At 38.8% G+C, this 18,927-nt stretch overlaps 1 protein-coding gene across 1 annotated transcript in view; it reads left to right on the forward strand.

Annotated features, from left to right (window-relative positions):
* Positions 1-50: 50 nt before the first annotated feature.
* The window catches only part of LOC140146019 (oxysterol-binding protein-related protein 9-like), an 83,452-nt gene continuing 64,575 nt past the window's right edge, over positions 51-18,927 (forward strand). The window contains 5 exon segments of the mRNA XM_072167758.1: positions 51-149; positions 1,513-1,638; positions 7,022-7,072; positions 13,549-13,627; positions 15,461-15,537. Coding sequence (XP_072023859.1) covers positions 1,513-1,638; positions 7,022-7,072; positions 13,549-13,627; positions 15,461-15,537 — 333 coding nt within the window. The 5' untranslated portion in view covers positions 51-149.

The following is an 18,927-nucleotide window of genomic DNA, read 5'->3' on the forward strand; positions in this document are numbered from 1 at the left end:
GGTTTTGGTGTGAAATGTGAATAAAGTCAAACAAAAGGTCGAATTTCTCGATCCAAAATTTAACGTGTCTCGTCTATGGCCAAATCGGTACTTCCGCAATTGAGGGCGTTCAGAGGTCACAAAGGTCAATTCACCCTGGTTCAGCCAGGGTTGCCAAACCCGCGATTTCGTCGCCCAATTGGGCGATTTTCAACTTCCGTCCCGCGACAAAGAAAGTGCTCCCGCGATTTCGCGACATTTGGGCTACTTTGAAAATCTCACCCGCGAAATGTATTAAATGTTGGGCGATTTGTGACAAAGCAGACTTCAAAACTTATTTTTTTATCATGATTGCCAATTCTTTCAATGGTCATTCAACATAAGCACCAAACAACTAATTCAATAAGCAAAAGTTATAAAACACTCTGTGGTCAGTGTGCTTCCCATGACAATGGCATGCACAGGGAGGGGGCTGGTTAATCGCATCACATGTTGTTGCTAAAGACCACTTGAGCTGGAGGATTATCCTTAGAATATTCCCCTCTAAATACTCATAAGTGGTTTAAGACGACTTAGCGTCTTAGTGTCAGCGGGGTGCCAAGTTTAAGTTTCTATTTCAACATAAGTTTTTTTTCCGTTGGCGGTTCTTTTGAAATAAAAATGTGTAGGCCTAAACACCAACCCACATTTTCTTTTGATGATCAAAAGTAATGGCCGTTTTTGATTAAAATTGTTACATGCGCATGTTGTTATCACTCAGCTGAAGGCAAATTTTTGTAGGCCTATCCCCCTATATTGCAATGAATGGCATGTCTATTAACAAATGTGATTGTTTTCCTGGCATTTTTTTAAATAATTTTGAATTTGTTTCAGCATTTCCCCAAAATTAAAAAGATAGTGCAGATCCCCGTTATTTTCCTTGCAGTTTATTTTTTTCTGAAATTTTTGAAAATGTTTGTTAGTTTTTCATTATTTCAATTTGCAGTTTAAACATTTTTTTTTTCAATTTTGTTAGTTTATAATTTATTTCAATATTTCCACAAAAATTCACAAATAAATTTTCCTTACAGTAGGCCTAGGCCTATAACAAAAAACAGTTTTTGTTAGTTTTTTATAATTTATTTCAGCATTAAAAAAAAATAGAAAGAAAGGGGTGTATAACCCCCCAGAGCCGTCTTTTAATTTTTCCTTTTTTTAAAACTTTTTTCATTTTTTGTTAGTTTTTTATAATTATTTCAGCTTTTCCCAACAATTCCAAAATAAAGGGGGTATAGAACCCCTCAAATCGACTTTTAAATTTTTCTTCCGCTTTTTTTTTATTTATTTATTTATTTTTTCCAGTTTTTTCAGTTTTTGTTGTTTTTTAGAATTTATTTCAGCATTTTCCAAAAATTTCAAAATAAAACGGGGGTGTAGAACCCCCCTAAATCGACTTTAAAATTTTGGGCGATTTTTTGGCTATTTGGGCGATATTTCACGGCTAATACCCGCGACTTGGGCTAAAAAGTTTTGGCAACCCTGGGTTCAGCCAAGATGTCGACCGTCCAGGGCGAAAGAGGAATGGAAGGTCCACTGAGTAAATGGACAAATGTCATGAAAGGATGGCAGTATCGGTGGTTTGTGCTAGATCACCAAACAGGGCTATTGTCTTATTACACGGTAAGTTTGTTGGATATGAAATTGAAGGTATTTATGATTGTTAAAATTGAAAGTGTAAACAAGATGTCAACATTTTGATCATGTTGATTCTATATTCTGATATTGATAAGCTTACTGAACTCTGTCTCTGACGTGACATGTCAGATGTCTGAAGTTCAAGTTACTCTACAGTTGAAGTTCTCATGTTCTTGTATTATGGCAAAATATCTAATTCTCGATCATGAGAACCAACTTGGGTACGTACAGATATTTGCATGAAAGCGTCAGACAGGATCAAACAACTGAATACACATATGCAGCAGTGTTCGAATTTAGGAAAAATAAATGGTTGTCCCACGGACAACCAGATTATAATTTCTGGTTGTCCGTCTAAGTTTTTGGTTGTCTGTAGGCCTACATATGTGACTTTTGGCTAGATTTATGGTTGTCCGGCGGACAACCGAATCAATATTTTTGGTTGTCCGGCGACTTTTTTAGTTGTCCCGGGCAACCGGACAACCAAAATTTCGAACGCTGCATGATATGCACAACCGTCCATGACAACGTGTGGACTAATATATTTTTGTAAACATTTTAGGCCTATAACAAAATGTATATTTTGTACAATTGTACAAGTATGGTTTCTACCCTATGACCTATAAAAGTTACCTGTTATCAAAGTGTCTGCAAAAACTGGTCATCGCAAGTATCTTTGATGCTGAAAACTAAGGATATTCACGCAGGGACAGGCCGAAAACCTTACCTCGATCGTAAAATCCAGCCCATGCATGTCATAAATAATTCATTATTTCATTGTGTAAATGTCAGTGATTGATTCCATGTATTGTTATTGCACCTGCGAGAGCAGTTGTCATGCTGAATTTATACTCGATCGCTGGATCACCACGTGAATTCGCCTCTCGAAAACCGTAGAGGTTGTTAAGCATCGAGCACGCTGACTGGCTAGCAATTATCAAAGTAGTTTTGTAAAGCAATCGGGTTAGAAGTACTTTACTGGCGGGTCACATGCAATCACAAAACTGGTTATAAATAAATGAGGCGCCTGTTGGAAATTTTGCACACATCCATGATGACGTCATGCCCCAGTGCCACGAGGTAGCCGGAGGCTTCGCTTTTCTGTGAAAGCGAGCGAGTGGTATAAAGTCAGTTTCACACCTGTGATTTATCAAGCATATCATAAAATCTCTGAGCACATCAACAGCGCATTTGACAGATAAAAATGATATTTGCAATTCTGATCAACGGGATTCCATGAAATTGACGATTATGTAAGTTATTCTACAGGATCGGTAATAATTAACAGCTGGTCTGCTGTATTTGAAGTGCATTGAAGTTTGTAAGTTTGTGACTTCGTATGTTTATGTGCAATAGATATTACAGGAAGCTTAAATTGGCACGCTTTCCTGCAATTTGTCTGTCGCTTCCGAGAATTATTTGGAGTTCTGGGCACGTCACACCGGAATTGTGACGTGACCTCGCTGGGCATAGTGTTATGTTAGCCAGGATTCAGAAACTGCCTGTCCAAAATTTTTGGGGTCCAATATTATCAATCATGACATGTGTCAAGATCAGTCTCGCACATGCACATGCAATTTGATTCAATGTATACCGAATTCGACATGGCAGGTCTGCATTTAAACTCCAATATTTTTTTCTCCATTTGATGCAAAACTATAGCCAAAATAATTAATTCTCGATCATATAAGAGCTAAGAATACGCAATTGTGTTTTTTGTCGCGCAATTTGCGTATTTTGGCTTCAAATGCGTTTTTTTTTTTTTGACATTATTTTTTCATGGATTTGGGGAGTCCTTTTTTACCTGTTTTTTTTTTTTTGGTCACGCATGCATACAGACCATTTATATGTGTGGCCCCCAGAATTAATATCTCAAGGAGAGCTGTTTAGACTAGAGCATTTAAGAGACCGGTCAACTAAGGAGAGCTAAAAATCACTAGAAAGGAGAGTACTTGGAGAGTGATTGCTCTCGCTCTCCTCAAAAGGCAGTCCCTGAAACCATGACAGTATGAAATTAGGGTTGCACTATTTGATTTCCAGGAGAGGCATATAGAGTTTTTTGAAAAACAACTTCGCCCACTACAGTGGGAATTCCAATTGAATGAACGCAGCTTTCAATAGATGTATTCAATCCAACCGTGATCGTATTTTGCGCATTTCAAACTACAACGCAAACGCACTACCTTGGATACAATACTAACCAATAATGAGTGCGCTTGCATGGTTGGATTCACTTCCGCTTCCGCATTACTCACGCACAGTAGTCACACATGCTGATGGTGTACATCAAGCAGTGTACGCAAAAATCGTCATGCTATGTCATTTTACGCCCTCTTACCAAGAACACTGGCTACATCACTGGATATTAATTACCTTATTCTTGATCAAATTATTTAAAAACAAAAACAAATAAAAAGCGCGGTGATTTATAGTGCGCCACGCACATGCACAATGCCTGACGTTGATCCACAAGCCTCAGCACACAGGTTGTCGCTGACCACTACGGCCCCACATTATTCCATAAACCATTTTTAAACAACAAATCACGGACTTTGCTGAGAGTGCACACTAAAGGTCCGTTCATACTACCACCGCATTTGCGATGCGTTGCTTTGCGATGCGGTGCGTTGTCGCACCGCATCTACTGCATGCGATATCGCAATAAAGTTAAATACATTTTAAAGCTTCGTTCATACTACCACCGCATTTGCGATGCGTTGCTTTGCGGTGCGGTGCGGTGCCGCACTGCATCATACTGCAAACTACTGCATTGCGATATCGCAATGAAGTTAAATACATTTTAACTTGGAAATGCGACGAGTTGCGTTGAGTTGCGGCAAAAGTAATCGATATATCGGCATCGCAAAGCAACGCATCGCAAATGCGGTGGTAGTATGAACGGACCTTAAGGCTGGAATTTTCGGCGGGCTAGCGGTACCCGCCGAGATTACATTACCGGGCAGGAAATACCCTGCCCGGGTACCAAATTCAAAAAAAAAAAGTTTTTATTTTTTCGGTTTTGTAGTGTCTCTAGACCTAAATGCTAGGATTCAAATTCAAATTCAATGCATTTTGATATCATTTACCCTACACCCAAAAATCTTACAAAATCTTACGATGAAAAAATCTGCGCATGCATGAATCCCAGGGTCTGCGATGATGCAATCACCCTAAGTGTTATATACAAGACGGAATTGCTGGCGGGCAGCAATAACCCGTGTAGCTACCGGTCCGTGATCGTGTGCTTGGCATGCAAGGGGTCTAAGGTTCGAATCCCGGGGGTGCCAAGTCAAAAATTCTTCTTCTCCTTGACTTTTTCGGATCTTCTTTGACTTCCGATCCCAAAAAGCAGGGTCCAGTGTTAGGGTTAACTAAGATGTATTTTTCCAGATTAGAGCCTACCCTAACCCTAACACCCAAAAATCTTACAAAATCTTACGATGAAAAAATCTGCGCATGCATGAATCCCAGGGTCTGCGATGATGCAATCACCCTAAGTGTTATATGCGCACGTGTCATGTAGTAATGTGCGTGATTAATTGCAATGCGCTCAAACTAGTAGGTCTATGCGGTGCGACGCGCTATGTCCGCAGATTTGCGTAGCGCCATGATTGCGAATGTATTTTATTATTGGAATTGACTTTTGAATGTGACGGCAAAGTAACAAACACGCCTCTTCAATAATGTCCGACTGTGATGTCGTAAAACTATAAAATTCGGAAAGATGAGAGAGAGGATGGAGAGAGGAATAAAGGACTCTAAGTCAAAGAATTATTGTAAAACTTCGCTTGATGGTGTGATAATTGTGTGATTTCATAGTTTTACTAAGAAGAGAAGCCGGCAAGCACGTAACATGGTGGCAGCGAACGTAACAGCACGGAATTGCTGGCCGGGCAGCAATAACCTGTGTAGCTACCGGTCCGTGATCGTGTGCTTGGCATGCGAGGGTCTAAGGTTCAATCCCGGGGTGCCAAGTCAAAATTCTTCTTCTCCTTGACTTTTTTCGGATCTTCTTTGACTTCCGATCCCAAAAAGCAGGGTCCAGTGTTAGGGTTAATAGAGTACATGTATGACATGAAAACAAAGTATCAATTTTCATATATTAAAAACACAAAACATCGTGCAAAATTCAATTTTTTTTAGGTCAACCATGAATGATCCTAGCATTTAGGTCTAGGTCCAGGGACACTACAAAACCAAAAAAAATATTTTTTTTTTTTTTTTTTCAATTTCGGTACCCGGTTACCCGTCCAAAAATGCTACCGGCACGCTGGTTCAAAATTACCTGAAAATGCCAGGCCTAGTGCAAACCCTAGACATTCCACAAATATTAAACCATCGCAACCAGGATCAGCTCCCCGAGTTTCGTATAGGTTACAAAGAGACAATTAGCAGTAAGTTCCTTGTCCAGGGGAATTTCAAGCTTACTCAATTTTTCCACACGAGAATACATTCCATTTATTAAAGTCATACACGGTACACCAGTAGTAGGGATGTCAACTGTCAATACAGTTGATGCTAGAACAGTTTCCTGTTTAGTGTATGCGTGCACTTACCTATGTATTCTCTATACAAACACACGCCCATGCACTAAATCCAAGCCCTGATAAATGGCAACAGTACTTGTTGTGGTCCAATTTATAGGCCTAAAACGGGGTGTTTCAAGAAATTCCTTATTCCACCAGAAAACATTAAGGCCGTGTGTTTTGAACTCGCCACCCTTAGCGTTACCGTACATCACAAATATTATGAGTTTTTACACCAATCAAGTTTCAAATTAGAATGTCTCCACAACTATCAACCCTAAACTAGCAAAAGTATACATTTTGGAAAGCTGAAGGCAAAAGCAATTTAAATATACATATTTCAACTCATTGTACAGGGTGACCTTGAAGTTATACAGGGTGGAATACAAAAATTCCAAATAAAAAATGGGTCACTTAATGAATTGCTTATTACTAACTTGCAGATATAAACTGAAAGTAAACAACATTGATTTGGTTAGAGGTTAGGGGGAGCCTACTGACTTTGGAAGAAAAAAAATCACAGCTGTTTGGTAATCTCGGAATACAGGGTGTCCCAAAATATGTTCAAATTTTTTACAATTCAACATATTTTGAACTGAAACATTTTACCCCTAACCCATACAGAAAAAGTAAGTCTATATTTAGATTCCTCATCAAATTTCCTCTCAGAAAATGTTTACTTTGACTATGATAGGGTAAGTAATTAAAAATTTTAGATTTTGAAGACATCCGCATTGCATACAATTTTTTTTAAAAGATTAAAAATTGTAGGCAAAAAATGTCGTATTCAGACTTCTCACATTGAAAATATAAATTGTTTTGTTTTGTTTTTTCACATGCAGTCAAAAGAGAAGATGATGCGAGGATCAAGGAGAGGATGTGTACGTCTTAGAGTAAGTATCTAATTTGGGCTGTTGAGGAAGGGGCGGCAAAATTGAATTTTCTTCAGCCCCCCAGGGTTGGGGCGGCCACGGTACGCCACTGTAAGGTTTAGTCCAAGTAAAATAAATAACATGTTTATCATCCCCACCCTCACCGATTTTGGGAGATTTTAAAGTATTTTATTAATATTTTTGTTATTTATGTTATTTACTTTCTTACTTTGTTTTCTGAAATTAAAGCAAAAACATGTACAGAAGTTCTTGGTTATCAGTTTGTAAACATATTACAAACACTTTTGAATGGTCAGTTTGTAACAAAATAACAAATAATAAGAGCTTCACTCACCAAATTTTGAGAAAGTTTGGATGACATGTTATATATTTTACTTAGCCTTAGGGTCAAAAGAGAGTCTCAGGAGTAAGTGTCGTCAGATGTATTACTGGGATGTCATTGTCCCGGACAATTCCGGTGCCCGGGAATTTTGAATATCGCATGTTGAGAGGCGGCTGTTTTTATGGTCATATGAGTTTGTTATATGAGTCAATATGAGTTATTTTTCGTTGTAGAAGTGATGTAATAATCGGATTAACTACCATAGGATCTAGGAATAGATGAATACAAAATTTGACTATATCGCCCTGCACTACAAGTACCTATGCATTGAAACATCATGCTGATCACTCACACCTGTAAGATTAGTATCGCTGAAAAATTGTATTCATCTATTGTTGTGGTAATTGATCTGATTTATTACCTCACTTCTACAGCGAATAAGGCATATTATGTTGTGATTGCTGGAGACTTCATTTTTAAACAGTTTTACCATAAACATTTTCAAGGTAAAACACAATCCAATTCAATTCATTGAAGTACTCAATTTATAAATAGCAACTTTATTTTGTGCTGGTATGGTACAGTGCACAACTCCACAGTCCAATTCACATACATGTAGAAGCATTTATTCATCAGAATCTGACACAGTACAAATGTAGCATTTAGCATGATTAGGGTCTTGTTGAATTCTCCCCAATCACTGACAGGGTTGCCACACCAGTGATTTTGTAGCCGAAAATTTTCCCTACAGCCAATGGTTTAAGAAAAAAATGGGTGGCTTTTCAGCATTGGCTCCCGCAACTAACGGTAGATGCATATCCCATAGAAACCAATGGTTTTAAAATAAAATACTGAGTGACTTTGCAATGATTTGGCTTACATTTTTAGCAACCCTAATCAGGGTTGCCAAACCCACAATTTGGTAGCCCAATTGGGCGACTTTTGAAGATGGTGCCTGCAACTTTTAACAATTTTCTGTCCCACAGAAACCAGCAAAAAATTGGGCGACTTTTCAACATTGGCTCCATCCTGCGACTTCTGTTAGTTTCTGGTGACATATAGAAACCATTGGTTAAGAGAACAACTTGGGCGATTTTTTAATTATTTGACCCGCGATTTGGGCTGAAATATTTTGGCAACCCTGACTCACTGATTGAATTGAATGGGCTCTATTTTGATGTGTTTATAAATTGAGATTTCTTGAGATGAAGATTTATGGTGCACAGTATGTAAGTCAATATAATTGTTCATTCTTTTCTTTTTTGTGCAGTTTTTAGCACCTTTAGTGCGAAATACTTTTAATGTTTATGGTTGTGGTGCTCTAAAAGTGGCATCAATTGATTGATTTATTATAGTAATCATGAGATGATTATGAATATTTATTGTATGCCCTATCACATACAATATTACAGTGTGTGCGGTGTGTATAAAACTGGAATAATTCCATGTACATAGAGGCTGCATGTATGTTATTATTGGATCTTGGATCTTGGATGCTATACCTCCAAATATTCCCTGCAGAAGTTTTAACTGGAGGTGTGATTGAGAGGTCTTATTTTTGAAGTTGGGGTCCTACGTTGCTACATTCAGCTAGGGCAGACTTGAAAGCTGAATTTGTTTGATGAGTAATGGTGGATGCAGGCAAGTTGTTCCACTCTCTGGTCGTCCTTGGGAAAAATGAATTGATGAAAGTGTCGGTGTTGGTCTGGTAAATTTGGTATTAGTTGTTGTACGTCCTCTTCTGGTCCGTTCTGTCTTTGGGGCGATGTATTTGGTGTAGTCGATGTCCATGATGCCATTCAGGATCTTGTGAAAGTAGGAGATTCTGTTTCTTCTGCGACGTTCTTGAAGTGGCAGCCAGTCTAAAGATTTTTTCATTGCTGTGACACTTATGTATCTCCCATAAGTACTGGTAATAAATCTAGCTGCAGCATTCTGGACTTTCTCAAGATAGTAATGTTTTTGACCTGTAAGGATCCCCCACTGCAGATGCATAGTCCAAGTGTGGGGGGACAAGAGAAGTGTCGAGTTTTTCTTTGGTATTAGTTGAGGTATGGTGGAAGTTCCTTCTAAGAAAGTTCAATACTCTGAAGGCTTTGTTTTTGGCATTGTTAACTTGGGCATTCCATCTCAAGTCATTATGGATGGAAATACCCAGATATTTGCTATTATTTGTCTCTTCAAGCTTTACTCCCATCATGTTTTAGGAAAGTTTCGCCTGGATTCCTCTTCCTGGTGATGCGCATGGTGGTGCATTTTGACGGAAGATTATGAGTTCCAATCCAATATATACATGTAGGGCCTATGTGGTTGAAACCATAGAATCTGTGTTGAAACCTAGATATAAATTATACAGTTCTGTACAGGCAGGCATGTTTCACACTTATAGTGCTACATGTTCATTTTGGTGTTAAAATATGCAGTTTTGCAAGAGTTGGAGTTTAACATCTGTCATTTGGGTGTGGAATATGGATTACTAGTGAAACAGATGCATACATGTAGGCCTGTGCCGATTTTTCATACAGGATTGTGTTGTGGACGATATTTATCAAGATCAACATCGTATGTGAGCCTACTTAATCCAATAGTAATAAGACAAAACTAAGTGAATTTCATCAGCATTCTAAGTATTTGTCATACTTTCAAAACGCTTATGAAGATCGACATTGTAAATGTGAACGATTGAATAGCGTAGAGCGTGGAATTTGTCAACCAACTCTTTGTCAGCTTATTTGTCTGGAGTTCTGGATTCACTGAAGATTCATCCTATGTGTGCTCAACTGTACATAAATGTACCTCAAATGTTAATACACTAGGCGCTTTACACCTACAGTTTACCCCATGCACGATCCTGGAACCTAGGATTGATTGCAGATATCAGAACCGGGATAGTCTTCTCTTTTTGAATAGTTCTGACTCACAACGTGCACATGGTTGGACTCTTCCTGTACACGGGACCAACAACTTTATGTAACTTCTGAACCACGGGACCTCACTCATATACTCCCTATATCTGCATGTGCTAAGCACTGTACTGTATGGGGGTGAGAAGAAATTCAACAATTATATTCTGTAGTGTATAACTGAACACGATTTGTAGGATATCACAACTTATACTAAGAACAGGCGAGGAAGAGACTTCTCATAAGGCAAGTCCAAGGCTCGAACTCATGCCGATCATATCATCCCGGCCAACAACGCAACGCCTTTAATACCGCTCGGCTATCTCACGTACCTCTCATCTTCTTGATGGTATTGCATGTCACACTTTTCCTGACTGATAGATGATATCTTGATCATATGATGCATTTAACTGTTGATTTGTGTAGTACCCATTGTACCCAATGGCAGTATGGACTATGTATGGATAAATGATGTCAATGGGAATACAATCAAGAATGAGGTAAGTTCTAGTTGGGCTTTTCCATCTGAAGTCCAATACACTCCCTGGATGTTTGGCAATTAATTTTGATTTGTGTTGTATGGCTGCAGTATGGATAACTCTTTTTTGGGAAGTTTTGAGTTCATTTCAACTGGTGATGTAGGATCAAAAGTTGAGTGAATTTTGTGATGAGATTTCCTTGTTTGAGCGATAAAGTACGAGACATAGGCTAAAACAGTACTCTGACTTGCTCTGAACTCAGAATTGATGTGGGCTTGTTTGTACTGGCTTGGGGAGATCTGATCCCTCTGGCTGGGGGTTGACCGTCATTATTTTTTACGACTGACCCTCGAAGTCTGTGATGTCTGGGATTTACCTAATTTACATGCAAAATCATGCCAGTATTTATTCTAATTATGACCAATCCAAATTTACCCTAAAGTATGCTAATTTCTGTTCATTTTAATGCATAGTTTTTTTGAGAATTGAAATTAAGGGCACACAGCCATATAATACTATTTGGTGGTATGAAATCAGAAACTTTGGTAACTACTAACTCGTCCAAGCAGAAAAAATCGGGCTACTTTGTGTTATAATATTTTATTGATTTTGTAATCAAGCACAATTTATTTTGATATTCTACAAAATTAGACTTCAGCTGCGTTAACATTGCCTGTGTGGATGCGATGCACTTAAGAGGTTTGACAGACCAAGGGAAACTTAAGAGGTTTGATCAACCACATACCCCCCCCAAAAGATATTTAGGGGGTTTAAGTTAAACCTCCAAATGCACTAGAGGAAACTTGCCTTCGGGGGCCTAAAATTAGGGGGACAAGAATTTTTGGTCAGCCAAAAGGGGGAAAGCAAAAATGGCAAGCTGAGGGGAGGGGGAAGAGATTTTTGGCACACATTCAGGGGGCACCTTTTATATAAAATGCTCCAAAAGGGAGCAATATGTTTCCTTTCCTTTCCTTTCCTTTCTAGTACTTACTTCCTATAGCAGCTCATTTTGAGCTAAACTGGAAGTCCTGTGGAACTTAGAGGAGGTTTTAAGGTTTGCAAAATTGGGATCCCAAAAATATGGCATGTGGAAAAGAGAAGGGGCAAAGATTTTTTGGCAGGCTGAGATAGGGGGCAAGGATTTTTTGGTACATTGTTTGGAAATTTTATCTCCCAGGGGGCTCATAATTATTGCACTGTTTGCACAGCCCTTTAATAGTGATTGATAAATCCTATTTCTACCCGAAGCACAGTCACTTGGGGGCAGGGGTAGCGTTAACCCCCGATCGGGGGGTGAATGACCCCCTAAATAAAAAAAATATAAATTTTTACCTTCTATATTGGGAATATGTGCAAGCTCGGGGTGAACTCTGACCCTCTACTTTTGGACCTTACTCCTACCCCTGACTACACTGCAAAATATTTTTCACCCCATGTATTTGGATTTTCTGCAAGCTCGGGAGTGAAAAACACGGGAAAGCAACTCCGACTTTCGGCCTTAATACTACCCCTGCTTGGGGGGATGGCTCAGGGTTTTCTTCTGGCAAAACTACCATGTGGACACTGACAACTCAGTCAGAGCATGGAAATAGTAGATAAGATTATCTACTATTTCTATGGTCAGAGTGACTTGGAATATTATTTTGACATTTGGAGATTCAAATCCTTGACATTACATGCCTGTGTGAGCACAGCCATTGTGCATGATTGAATAAATAGGACAAATGGCAGCCTTGGAACACTGCCCAAAGATGATCTGTCTATTAAAAGTTTTGTTTTGTAACAATAACTGATATATACCAGAAAATTTTAAGTGTGGCTTATTTTTAACACACATCAGAAATCCTAGACATTTTACATGGTTGAGTTGAGTCATGCAAGTTTTTGTCAAACTTTTACACTGCAAATATTTTTCTAAAGGTTGCTTAGATTTATGGATTTTCTGTCATGTGAGTGATTTATGTACATGTATAATTTGTATTAGTGCACTATATTGCATTAGGCTTCAGAACACTGCACAGGAATCACTTTATATCATGGTGGACTCAGATTTACCTGATCCTTTAGCATCATTGAAGGAAACAGCTCTATGTAGGTACAATACCCTAATCGGCCTACATCTAAACTTAACCATGGCAGCCAGGATCAGCTGCCCGAGTGGTAGTATGGGTAAACCGGGACAAACGGCAGTAAGTTTTTTATCCATGAGAATTTCTCACTGTACCTGAGTTTTGCAAGGAGACCATGTATGCTCAATATAAAGTCCCCATGTAAGCAGAGGGCTCAAACCAATATTTGAGCATACCGATGTACTGGACGATGATATGGATTAGAATCCAGGCCACTTGCGTGATATTCAGAAAGATGATGCAAAAGCATTTATTTTCTTTGCAATACATGACCTATGACCATAAGACTTGGTGTACTGTGACACATATGTATTTATCATGAGTAATTTTCATGACAGTAATGCCCTAGCTGCTTTTTGGCGAGGGGGAAGGAAGGAAGAAAGAAAGAAGAGAAAACCTTTTTTCTCGGGTGCAGTTTTGAACCACCAACCCCTCGGGTTGCCAGACACATGCACAGGCCTACCTTGCCACAGGGGTGTAGTTTTGCTGGCCAAGCTTTCTGCAAGCATGTGATTGTTCGCATGATGATGCAATCGCATCACGTGGGATATCCGTACATGCATATGCTTTGTGAATTGTGTTTTTTTGATGTTTAGTACAGTTGCGGCTAATGATATATTATTTGTTTGTTTGTGTTTTTTAGTTAGCAGTTATTGGCATTGATGATGAAGACGACTCAACATTTACTCTAACCTGTGATCAGAAAACGTTTCATTTCCAAGGTGAGTCAACAGTGTGTTTTTATGTCAAGCTTTACAACGTCGCTGGGCGGGAAAAAACTCATTTTTTGCCCTTGAACATGGATGAAGTAACCTCTTCAATATGAAGTCTACATCTACAAGGCTTTATCCATTTTCAAGGGCCAGAAGTAAATATATGAGGTTTTTCCCGCCCAGTGACAACAAGTTTATTCAGCAGAAGATATCCTACCCTTCCCAGAATCCTTTGCAACATGATACATCACCTCATTTCTTCAAATGACACTTCCATTACTTTGTGCAGGTTCCCTTTGTTTTCATTTTGAGAATATACTGGCTAGCAAGATAGTCAAGAAATAAACAGATTTTGCCAGATTTGGATACACTCACTAAGGACACATGTTGCACTAGATAGCAAATCAGTACAGAAAATTGAAATGTGAGAATTGCATTGTGGGAAGTGTAAGATAACTTCTCTATACAAGTTTATTCAGCAGAAAACAGGGCTTGACCTTAACTTTTTTTGGCACTGGCCAGTGGGGCGTGTAACTCTAAAAAGTTACACGCCCGACAGAAATTTTTAAAGGAAATAATGTTACAATAAATGCAAAAAAGAAGACGATAGACGATAGTCTTATACATGTAGCATGTAACAATTTAGATGTGAGCCCTGCTTGTGATTTGTTCTTCATTAACATTAGCGTAGATTTCTTTTTACCAGGGGGGTGAAAACATTAGTATAGTGAATCCAGCACCTTTTGGCGACAAATTAAGTTTATGGTACAAATATGTGCGAAGCGTGTGACAATTTTGCCATATTGAAGCTAAAATGGTGAAGGGGGCCTTTGGTGCAAAAGTGGAGCAAATTCGCATGTACAAAGAGAGCAAAAATTGGCAGTTTTAGGCTAAATTGCCAAATATGAGCATCGACATTCCATACGCCAGTCGTGCGTGTACTTTTAGACAGTTACACGCCGGACAGCAAAAGTACACGCCATTGGCGTGCGGGCGTGTGTAAAAGTCGAGCCCTGGCAGAAAAACAGGTCTACTATATTTTTAGTCACTACTTTTCATTTTCCTATGGGATGACAGCAACTAGCATGGAAGTTCATACCCAAATAATATCTTAGCTTTAATGCCTCAAGTACTTTTTGGCAACTTGAATAATTGAAGGGAAATAAGGAAGGCATAAAGGGATATAGATCGAACCCGGGACCCTTCCCGTGCCAAGTATTAGGTCGATGACTGGTAGCCATGTGTATTTTGCTGGCCTAGCCAATGAAAGCATGCCTATATATCACCTAAGGGTGAACTGATCGTCTCATCACATCATGTGGGATGCATGCATGCATATATATATGCACAGTGCATGATATATCATAGTACCTGAGAGTGTTAGGGTTAAGAGAGACCTATGGTTAACTAACTCTGACTCCATGGTGCCATGTTGAGTTGATGCATAGACTGCTCCCATTCATCCTGATGCCTACACTATTCTGGATTCCAGAAAAATACAAAAGAGTCATTCCAGCCCAATTAAATCCATTTGGCACCCTACCTATTTCCCCTCTAACAATGTAGTATTTGTATACTCTTGTCTCTCACCATTGTACCTCAGCTTCCCAGCAGTGTCGCAAATGAACGTCGTTGCCACTTGCCAATCTGTGATTGTCCTTACAGGGTTTTCTCCATGGTACTGTACTTTTCCTCTTGCATTCTAAAACCAGACTCTTCTCAAGTTCCTGTCAAGCCTCATTCAATTACCCTCGTTAGTAGCTACATGGAATTGCGTCGACCCTCCGCGGGCAGATCAATTTATAGATATATAGTCAAATGTGTTTTCGTTATTTTTTACAGCCCGGAATGCAGATGAAAGAGAGCAGTGGGTTAGAGCACTAGAGGAAACAATACTAAGGCACTCACAACCAGCCAAGGTAAGATATGTTCTCAGTGTTTATGACCAGGGTGCATTCTGCATATGTGACCTGGGTCCATTTCACTAAACTTTTAACCCTTCGTAACTCAAGTAACCATTTGTAAAGTTACGAATACCAGGCTAGCGGCACTCTGTACAAATTGCCTATACCGATTCCAAAGACAAAACCTGTGGCACAGTCGCATCCCCTGCTTGTACGTGTTTATCTAGGTCGACATGACAAACAGTCAGGGTCAAAGAACAGCGCAATCTGTCTGCTGCCAAGATCTGTAATATATTTCTATTAGTCACCTTTTTGTACCGTTCGCAGAGAGCGTGATGTCTGCCCAACAACAACAATATGGGCATATTTTATTTTATTTATTTATTTGAACGGACGCTTTTAGGCCTATATCAGTGGCACAGGCCTTAAGGTTTTACCGTCGTTACTAAACCTATCGACGAAATTTTTTAAAATTGACATATTTTGTACATTAATATGTATAGATAATAAATCGGAAAAAAAACAGGGGTGCCGGACCTCACTTTTGAGCTGGAGGCGTGTTAAAGGGGGGGAAAAAAAAAAAAAATCTCTGTACACTTCAATGGCAAAATCAGCAATTTGTCCAAAATATACCACCTTTTATGCTTATATAAAAAAATTGTCGAGACAAAATTTTTTTAATTTTATATATATTATGAAAAAGAAAAAGCTCTCTAAAATCGCGCAAAAAAAAAATTGGGGTACCGGACCTTGTTTTCGCGTAAATTGACCAAAATAGGTCAAAAAGCATTTTTCTGCGACACCATGCGTAGTTAATTGCGAGATGGATATTTTGGTAGCGTACCAACGCTGGTATACAAGCGCGATCTGATGCGCGATCAGCGTTCGCTTACGATATGGCCACAAAAAAAGAAATTGTCTGTTTACGCAGGAAAGTTTTCAAAAGTTACCTAAGATACTTCTTAGGCTAAGAAGTGTCCATATTAAATAGGAACAATTATAATGATGTCGACTATAAAAGACTTAATGAAGCCTTAAAATTCTTAGCCTAATTCTAATTTGGTGTATTTTGGTCACAAACGGGTGTAAGAAAGACTCCCATTCTGCAAAGATATTGGGCCAAAGAGTTATCAAGTTACATAAATGACGAATTTTCAGCTTTATGTTCACCTGACTCGAATGACCAAAAAGAGGATTTATTAAGCATGTTAAGCTCGCTTTGACACATGGGGAAGTGTTTGACTATAATAGGCCTACCGTGAGGCATAGGCCTACTTAGCATGCTTAGTACCGAGAGGAAAACTTTTTTGGTCACAAAACTATAGGCCTACGGAATTATCTCGAGGTGGATTCATTATCATCAATGGTTGCATGAGAAAGGTTTTTAGATAGTCAGTGAAATTTTTTCACTGGCTGTCATTTATGTATGTGTTGACTTGTGTTAAAAACCTTTCTCATATTTAATTTACCACATAGATTAAACTTTATTTCTCCATCAATGGTTGCAGTTCAATTAAAGCGAAGTTAAACACTGGGTTTCCTATAGCTGTAGAAAAACGTTTGGCTAATTAGGCCTATGATATCATTTTTGTACATGTAGGCCCATGACCCTTTTTTTTTAAACTGAATAGTTTTGATGATGTTGTCTGTATCGCATGCATTATGAATTCAATGCACGTAGTAGGTTTTTACCCAATAACACAAAATGCTAAATGTTGGATTATAAACTTTTATTAAAACATTTTTAAAATAACAATAAAAACATTCAACACTTGCTGCAAAACATATTCTAAGTTATAATTGGAAATTTAAACTTATGATCTCAACACAAAATTAAGATGTACCTCAAATTTTGGTCACAACTTTGACTTTCATCTGGAGACTGGCAACTCAAGTTTGGGATCAGTGACCTTTTGGACACTTGACCCCAAAACCCGGTCATACACTCTGGGTAACTTGTATCGGCCCCGTCATGTTGGGGTCAAGTGTCCAAAAGGTCACTGATCCCAAACTTGGGTTGCCAGTCTCCAGATGAAGGTCAAAGTTGTGACCGAAAATTTGAGGTAGGCCTACGTCTTAATTTTGTGTTGAGATCATAAGTTTAAATTTCCAATTATGAAGTCTACCAACACAGATGAACTTTCATGCTAATATTCTAAGTTGGTACAATGTTGCCAAAATAATATATGTCTACAATAACATTTTTTACAACATGTTTTAAATTTTGTTGTAGTGTGTTTCATTATGAAACGTTCTACAAACGTATGATAGGCCTATAATATAGAGTGCTTACCCAACATTTAGGCCAAAATATTATTAAAACGTATTAACTAATTTAACCAACACTCGTTTAGGCCTAATGTTAAAACAAAACCACCCTAATTCTGTGTGGGTAGGCCTATAACTTCATACCATCTATTGGACACTACTGTCGTAGGCCTACTTTGGGGAGGGGGTCTAGGTCCGTTATCAGTGGAAGCACGCTGGCATTTGGTTTGTACATGTTGTATTTAATATATTAGAAGCGGCCACTTTTTTTTGCGCTCAGCAAACATTGTTTTCTTTATTTTGTGACCCTAGTTATCGCCGGTGCGTAAAAATAGCATTGACACGCACAACACGCATCGTTCTCTGCGATGTCTGCAACGTAACGCCGAGCACGACGCGGAGTACGCACGCGTTGAAAACAGGCGCAATAGTCAAGTCAAATCGGGTGACGACGGTAAAACCTTAATTGGCGGTGCGTTCATATAAAAGACAAAAAAACAAACATTTAAAACAACAACAACAATAACTCATAGGAAAATGAACCACATACATCCAATGACAGCGCCTTTTCGTAGCTACGTCACATTATAGCTCATTCATATCATTACATATTCAAAATCACCTTTCAGGATTTGTGGCGTGACGAACAGACTCTTAGTCTCTTATACAGGTATCGAGCTCACGCTGTCCTCACTTGAGCGATCGATGTAGCGCCTCTCTTAATTCAGTACTCTCAGCGAATACCCAATACTAGACGTAACATTACGAAGGGTCCCAACAGTAAATCCCTGTTACTTACGAAGGGTACCGTTCGTAAGTAAGAGTAGTGAAATGGAACTTACGACTCGTCGTATTAGTTATGAACGGTTTTGAGACTTACAAAGCTTCATATTAAAAAGCTTAGTGAAATGGAGCCCGGATCTGATCTACTCAGGCCAAAGTCGGAAATGTTGAAAAATGAGTTACTACCATTACTAACTTGCTTCATTATTACCAACTTTAGCCTGATTGGATCAGATCTGGTCACATATTATCTATTCCAGGTCCAGTGACACCTCATTAATATCACTGGATCTCAGGAATAGGTATTAGGATTTTACTTTGAAGAATAAACAGGGCTACAGTGCTACATTTGAT

The sequence above is a fragment of the Amphiura filiformis genome, chromosome 2 (genome assembly GCF_039555335.1).
Source record: "Amphiura filiformis chromosome 2, Afil_fr2py, whole genome shotgun sequence".
NCBI classification, from domain to species: domain Eukaryota; kingdom Metazoa; phylum Echinodermata; class Ophiuroidea; order Amphilepidida; family Amphiuridae; genus Amphiura; species Amphiura filiformis.